Raw genomic sequence first — 7,779 nt, 5'->3', positions numbered from 1 at the left:
CCTGACTGAGGATGTGTTTCTGTGTTCTCTGTAGTCCTGAATGAGGATGTGTTTATGTGTTGTCTGTAGTCCTGACTGAGGATGTGTTTCTGTGTTCTCTGTAGTCCTGACTGAGGATGTGTTTCTGTGTTGTCTGTAGTCCTGACTGAGGATGTGTTTCTGTGTTCTCTGTAGTCCTGACTGAGGATGTGTTTCTGTCTCTGTAGTGCTGACTGAGGATGTGTTTCTTTCTCTGTAGTCCTGACTGAGGATGTGTTTCTGTCTCTGTAGTCCTGACTGAGGATGTGTTTCTGTCTCTGTAGTCCTGACTGAGGATGTGTTTCTGTGTTATCTGTAGTCCTGACTGAGGATGTGTTTCTGTCTCTGTAGTCCTGACTGAGGATGTGTTTCTGTGTTCTCTGTAGTCCTGACTGAGGATTTGTTTCTGTCTCTGTAGTCCTGACTGAGGATGTATTTCTGTGTTCTCTGTAGTCCTGAATGAGGATGCGTTTCTGTCTCTGTAGTCCTGACTGGGGATGTGTTTCTGTGTTCTCTGTAGTCCTGACTGAGGATGTGTTTCTGTCTCTGTAGTCCTGATTGAGGATGTGTTTCTGTGGTCTCTGTAGTCCTGACTGACGATGTGTTTCTCTCTCTGTAGTCCTGACTGAGGATGTGTTTCTGTGTTCTCTGTAGTCCTGACTGAGGATGTGTTTCTGTCTCTGTTGTCCTGACTGAGGATGTGTTTCTGTGTGCTCTGTAGTCCTGACTGAGGATGTGTTTCTGTGTTCTCTGTAGTCCTGACTCAGGATGTGTTTCTGTGTTCTCTGTAGTCCTGACTGAGGATGTGTTTCTGTGTTCTCTGTAGTCCTGACTGAGGATGTGTTTCTGTCTCTGTAGTGCTGACTGAGGATGTGTTTCTTTCTCTGTAGTCCTGACTGAGGATGTGTTTTTGTCTCTGTAGTCCTGACTGAGGATGTGTTTCTGTCTCTGTAGTCCTGACTGAGGATGTGTTTCTGTGTTCTCTGTAGTCCTGAGTGAGGATGTGTTTCTGTCTCTGTAGTCCTGACTGAGGATGTGTTTCTGTGTTCTCTTTAGTCATGACTGAGGATGTGTTTTTGTGTTCTCTGTAGACCTGACTGAGGATGTGTTTTTGTGTTCTCTGTAGACCTATCTGAGGATGTGTTTTTGTGTTCTCTGTAGACCTGCCTGAGGATGTGTTTCTGTGTTCTCTGTAGACCTGACTTATGATGTGTTTTTGTTCTCTCTGTAGACCTGACTGAGGATGTGTTTCTGTCTCTGTAGTCCTGACTGAGGATGTGTTTCTGTCTCTGTAGTCCTGACTGAGGATGTGTTTCTGTGTTCTCTGTAGTCCTGACTGAGTATGTGTTTCTGTGTTCTCTGTAGTCCTGACTGAGAATGTGTTTCTGTGTTCTCTGTTGTCCTGACTGAGGATGTGTTTATGTGTTCTCTGTAGTCCTGACTGAGGATGTGTTTCTGTGTTCTCTGTAGTCCTGACTGAGGATGTGTTTCTGTCTCTGTAGTCCTGACTGAAGATGTGTTTCTGTGTTCTCTGTAGTCCTGACTGAGGATGTGTTTCTGTGTTCTCTGTAGTCCTGACTGAGGATGTGTTTCTGTCTCTGTAGTCCTGACTGAGGATGTGTTTCTGTGTTCTCTGTAGTCCTGACTGAGGATGTGTTTCTGTGTTCTCTGTAGACCTGAATGAGGATGTGTTTCTGTGTTCTCTGTAGTCTTGAATGAGGATGTGTTTTTGTGTTCTCTGTAGTCTTGAATGAGGATGTGCTTTTGTGTTCTCTGTAGTCCTGACTGACAATGTGTTTCTGTGTTCTCTGTAGACCTGAGTGAGGATACGTCGGGGGACCACTCCGGTGGGGAGAATGGTGGTGGTAGCGGCAGTGAGAAGGACCAGGACCCTAGCAGCTCCCCCGAGGGCTCCAAGCCTTCCTGCTTCACCCCCGAGCCCCCGGACACCCCAAACCAGGCCGAAGAGTGTCGCTACAGCTTCCCCCATCCCCTTCCCAGCCTCCCTCTCCCCCTAGCCTTCCCCAAGACCTGCAGCACCTCTCCAGAGCCCAAGGCAGACAGCCCCACTAAGGGTTACCCCGGTGTTGGGGCAGGGGGGCTGCCTGTGGACCAGAGCCTGGTGATTGAGGGCCTGTCTGGGTCTGTCTCCCTTCCCTTCAACCTGCGAGCCAACCGGCCACCCCTGGAGGTGCTGAAGAAGATCTTCCCATCCCACAAGCCCCCGGTGCTGGAGCTGATCCTGCAGGGGTGTGGAGGGGACCTGGTGGGGGCCATTGAGGTGCTGCTGTCCAGCCAGGCCCAGGAGGCCAGGGGGGGTCACCCCCACCCCGACACCCTGGTCCTTCCCTCCAATGGCCACCTCCTCGATCACCCCCTGGGGTCCTACCACCCTCTGGCCTCCGCCGCTAAGTGGTCTGTGGGCTCTGCTTTCAGGGTGCCTGAGTCTCTGCGCTTCTCGTCTGACTCGTCGTCCGGCCCCCTGGCCCTACACCCCGGGTCTTTCCCCCATCCCCCCCGCTACCCCTTGATGCTGAGGAACTCTCTGACACGTGGCGGCCAGGTCGGACCCTTCTGCAACGACGTGACGCTGTGGAACACCATGACACTGCAGCAGCAGTACCAACTCAGGTCAGCTCAGTACGTCTCTCCTTTCTCCTCCACTGGCGTCTTCCAACGCTCTCCGCTCCTCTCCTCTTCCTCCTCTCCGCTCCTCTCCTCCTCCCGCCCCCAGGAAGAGCACCGTCTCTCCCAGCTGGAGGAGGGCTGCCACCCTGCCCCCATCCCCCTCACCCCCGGGGCCAAACAGACCCTCTACACCCATGAGGAGGAGTACGAGGACCGCTCCGACTCCTCCGACTCACGAATTCTCAACTCCTCCACCTGAACCTCCTGAACCACCCAAACCTATGGGTTATATCTCTATACCTGAACCAATGAACCTGTGGGTTATATCTCTATACCTGAACCAATGAAACAATGAACCTGTGGGTTATAATTCTATACCTGAACCAATGAAACAATGAACCTGTGGGTTATACCTCTATACCTGAACCAATGAAACAATGAACCTGTGGGTTATATCTCTATACCTGAACCAATGAAACAATGAACCTGTGGGTTATATCTCTATACCTGAACCAATGAAACAATGAACCATGCCGCACTGGTTACTTAAGCACCAAAAATGTATTGTGAACGAATCTTTAATGTGAATAATGCAAGAGTGGGTATCAAGACAGGTTGTCGTCTTGAACTGAACTTTGTTACCCAGCCATCGGCCCCCCTACAGGTAATGTAGCTGAATGTTAGGTCGTAACATTATCTCTCTGCAGGTAATGTAGCTGAATGTTAGGTCGTAACATTATCTCTCTGCAGGTAATGTAGCTGAATGTTAGGTCGTAACATGATCTCTCTACAGGTAATGTAGCTGAATGTTAGGTCGTAACATTATCTCTCTGCAGGTAATGTAGCTGAATACTAGATCATAACATTATGACATGGATATGACCAAAAATAATGAATTTAAAATAATGGGATAGATCACATAGATCACGTGTTTGTGAACGTTCATCTCTTTCCAGACAGTATGCATGTGAATAATATGTCCTTGTTAAGATCTGATGCATGTCAAGATTATTAATAAACATAGGTGATAATAGCAAAATAGTGTCCTCGTTATTTCCAAAATGATAATATACATGGGTGCAAATTGGTTGCTATACTAAATGAATGGTATACTATAATGTAGTTTAATGTAGAATAACCCACAAGAGTAGGGATCATCAACTAAATTCAGCTGTGGGACGATTTGTACTGGAGCGGATGGTCGGGGGCCGGAACATAATGACAAATCATTTGCAAATTGACTGCAAAAATCCCAAACAGATATGTTAGACTAAAACATCATTATTTCAAACCTTGCTTACATTTGTATACAATCACGTGTCTCTGTACTATGGGCGGGAATACACTTCGGAACAGATTTCTTAAAATAAAATCTCTTGGAGATGATTTGCTGGTGTTTTTACAGTCTTTTATGTCCAACATTGACAATTCCACTTTTTTAAGGAACTTATCTGTCAGCCCTGCATGGAAATGTACAGTTGAAGTCGAAAGTTTACATACACTTAGGTTGAAGTCATGAAATCTCATTTTTCATCCACTCCACAAATTTCTTGTGAAACAAGCTATAGTTTTGGCAAGTCGGTTAGGACATCTACTTTGTGCATGACACAGGTAGTTTTTCAAAACATTGTTTACAGAGTTGACTGTGCCTTTAAACAGCTTGGAAAATTCCAGAAAAGTATGTCATGGCTTTAGAAGCTTCTGATAGGCTAAGTCAATTGGAGGTGTACCTGTAGATGTATTTCAAGGCCTACTGTGACAACCCTCCCACTCTGTCTGCTGTATTCTGTCTTTGTTCTTGTTTCCTTATTAGGATGCCGGTGGGCGGAGTTGGGAGGGTCGTCAGCTTCCTGGGAGACACCTGGCCCAGGTGTTTCCCATGAAGCTGACGACCCTCCCAACTCCGCCCACCGGCATCCTAATAAGGAAACAAGAACAAAGACAGAATACAGCAGACAGAGTGGGAGGGTCGTCACATTCCCCCCCATAAAACCGGGGACCAACAAGGACCCCGGAACAACATACCAGCCTCTGCGTCCCAAATTGACACAGCCTCTGCGTCCCAAATTGACACAGCCTCTGCGTCCCAAATTGACACAGCCTCTGCGTCCCAAATTGACACAGCCTCTGCGTCCCAAATTGACACAGCCTCTGCGTCCCAAATTGACACAGCCTCTGCGTCCCAAATTGACACAGCCTCTGCGTCCCAAATTGACACAGCCTCTGCGTCCCAAATTGCTGAGGGGTTATGTGTTCACACCTTCACCTGCCCCAGCCAACCTCCTCCTCCCCAGACCTCAGCAACCTTTGCGCATAGGAAGCAATATTTAAGAGGAAAGAACACAAGACCAGGAGGGAACAGACAGGAAAGATAGAACATGACAACCCCAACCAATGGTCAGTCACGTAAACATTCAGGAACATGGCACAAAAGACCACAACAGCTACAAACTCCAACGAAAAGAACATCAGGGTCCTTCTTAATTTTTTACAACTCCCAACGATTCAGTCACGTCCAACGATTCATAGTCACTTAGTCACTTCCAACGATTCATAGTCACTTCCAACGATTCATAGTCACTTCCAACGATTCATAGTCACTTCCAACGATTCATAGTCACTTCCAACGATTCATAGTCACTTCCAACGAAACAGAATTTCACTAATTTCAATCATTTAACCTTGTAGTGTTCAGCGATCTTCAACAGCTGTTCTTTAGTACCTAATTCTAACAGTTCCTCTGATGAAAGCGAATGAACTTGTCTACATGAGACACCATAGTCATAAGTAAATAATCTTGCTCAACCCCTCTGCTGAGCACATCAGACCACAACCAGAGAAATGACAATCACCCTGAGCACCACAGAAGAGAGATGAGATACGGAGCTTCCCCAAAACCTACAATAACTCAACCCTAGTCTTCATGCAGATTTGCGGTGGGTATTTACGCACTGTAGCCCGCTGGCAAGGAAATAGAACTCCCCAGCATGCTGGCAAATTCCACCAAGCCACGGATGTGCCCCCGAGACAACTGCTCAGTCCACAGACACCACACAAAAATAACAAACATTTAACCATGCCCAACATGTCCAAAATTGAAACACGTCGCTAAGCCTATCAGGGGAAAAGCCTATAGCTCCAGGTAGCAAGTTCCACTACCCTACACAAATCTCCTACCGAGGTACACAGCCGATTTACTCACCTCCTCAGACTGATGTCCCAACAGAAAGTAGAACAAACGTTTCCAGGCTAGGCAGGGCCTGGAAACTAACCATTATACTCTCTCCAACGCAGCACACAATCCAAACAACAAAGGCAACCAATACTGGGCCTATTAAACTCAACCACAATATGCAAACCAAACACGTACCTCCACAGTCTAACAAAATATATTTATTATTTAACTAAAGCAACTAAGGAAAATATACAATGATGTGTGTAATCAGTAATCAGTAGTGTAAGTGAGTTTTGCGTGCATGAATGTGATAATGCAGGGTGTTGAAAGGTGCCAAAGCAAACAAACAAAAGGCCACCAAGAACCACAACACAATCTACAAAGGTGTCTGCATGGAGAGAGTCTCTCCATGAATGTGGAAGAGGTCTATTTATCCTGGGAGACACCTGGCCCAGGTGTTTCCCATGAAGCTGACGACCCTCCCAACTCCGCCCACCGGCATCCTAATAAGGAAACAAGAACAAAGACAGAATACAGCAGACAGAGTGGGAGGGTCATCACACTACCTTCAAACTCAGTGCCTCTTTGCTTTGCATCATGGGAAAATCAAAAGAAATCAGCCAAGACCTCAGCAAAAAAATTGTAGACCTCCACAAGTCTGGTTCATCCTTGGGAGCAATTTCCAAATGCCTAAAGGTACCACATTCATCTGTACAAACAATAGTACGCAAGTATAAACACCATGGAACCACGCAGCCGTCATACCGCTCGAGAAGGAGATGTGTTCTGTCTCCTAGAGATGAATGTACTTTGGTGCGAAAAGTGCAAATCAATCCCAGAACAACAGCAAAGGACCTTGCGAAGATGCTGGAGGAAACAGGTACAAAATTATCTATATCCACAGTAAAATTAGTCCGGTTTGCAACCGTAGTCAGGAGGAATGTGCCAAAATTCACCCAAATTATTGTGGGAAGCTTGTGGAAGGCTACCCGAAAAGTTTGACCCAAGTTAAACAATTTAAAGGCAATGCTACCAAATACTAATTGAGTGTATGTACATTTCCGAACTAATAGGAATGGGATGAAAGAAATAAAAGTCCAAATTAATCACTCTCTCTACTATTATTCTGACATTTCACACCAATTTCATCACTAACACACTGACTTTACGGAATTCAAAAGTACAATTCTTGTCTTTCATAATGTAGCGGTCCTGTGTCTAGCTGGTGTAGGGAGTCAGGCGCAGGACAGCAGATATGAGCAGATATGAGTAATTAAAGGACTCAAAAATTACAAATATACAAGGCAACAATGATAGCCCACAAAACACGGACCGAAATACAATAAACAATCATTCACGAACACAACATGGGGAACAGAGGGTTAAATAATAAACAAGTAAATTGGTTGAGTGAAGCCAGGTGTGAAAAGACAAAGACAGAACCCTTGACGCGCAGCTCCAGCAACACCGACCTTGGGGACGACCCAGAGGACGAGGCGCAGGGCGATCCGGATGGAGACGGTGGAACAAAGGGTCCAGGATGTCCTCCACCGGCACCCAGCATCTCTCCATCGGACCGTACCCCTCCCACTCCACGAGGTACTGAAGGCCCCTCGCCCGACGCCTCGAGTCCAGGATGGCTCGCACAGTATACGCCGGGGCCCCCTCGATGTCCAGAGGGGGAGGAGAAACCTCCCGCACCTCAGTTCCTGGAGTGGACCAGCCACCAACGGCCTGAGGAGAGACACATGGAACGAGGGATTAATGCGATAATCTGAGGGAAGCTGTAATCTACAACTCACCTCATTCAGTCTCCTTTGAACAAACCGCGGGCCCAGCTTCCGGCAGGGCAGGCGGAGGGGCAGGTTTCGGGTCGAGAGCCAGACCCGGTCCCCCGGTGCGAACACCGGGGCCTCGCTGCGGTGGGGGTCGGCGCTCGCTTTTTGCCTCCTCCGAGC

General features: G+C 47.4%; 1 protein-coding gene across 1 annotated transcript; it reads left to right on the top strand.

Moving 5' to 3' along the window:
- Window positions 1–1,832: 1,832 nt before the first annotated feature.
- LOC139389573 (doublesex- and mab-3-related transcription factor 3-like) lies at window positions 1,833–2,905 on the top strand (the record flags this gene model as incomplete). The annotated part of the gene is made up of 1 exon (XM_071136392.1): window positions 1,833–2,905. A coding segment is annotated over one exon (1,073 nt), but the record flags the coding sequence as incomplete, so codon positions are not given.
- Window positions 2,906–7,779: the final 4,874 nt, after the last annotated feature.

Source organism: Oncorhynchus clarkii, chromosome 30, assembly GCF_045791955.1.
Source record: "Oncorhynchus clarkii lewisi isolate Uvic-CL-2024 chromosome 30, UVic_Ocla_1.0, whole genome shotgun sequence".
Taxonomy (NCBI): domain Eukaryota; kingdom Metazoa; phylum Chordata; class Actinopteri; order Salmoniformes; family Salmonidae; genus Oncorhynchus; species Oncorhynchus clarkii.
The sequence above is the reverse complement of the archived record's forward strand: the minus strand, read 5'-3'. Positions and strand labels throughout refer to the sequence as shown.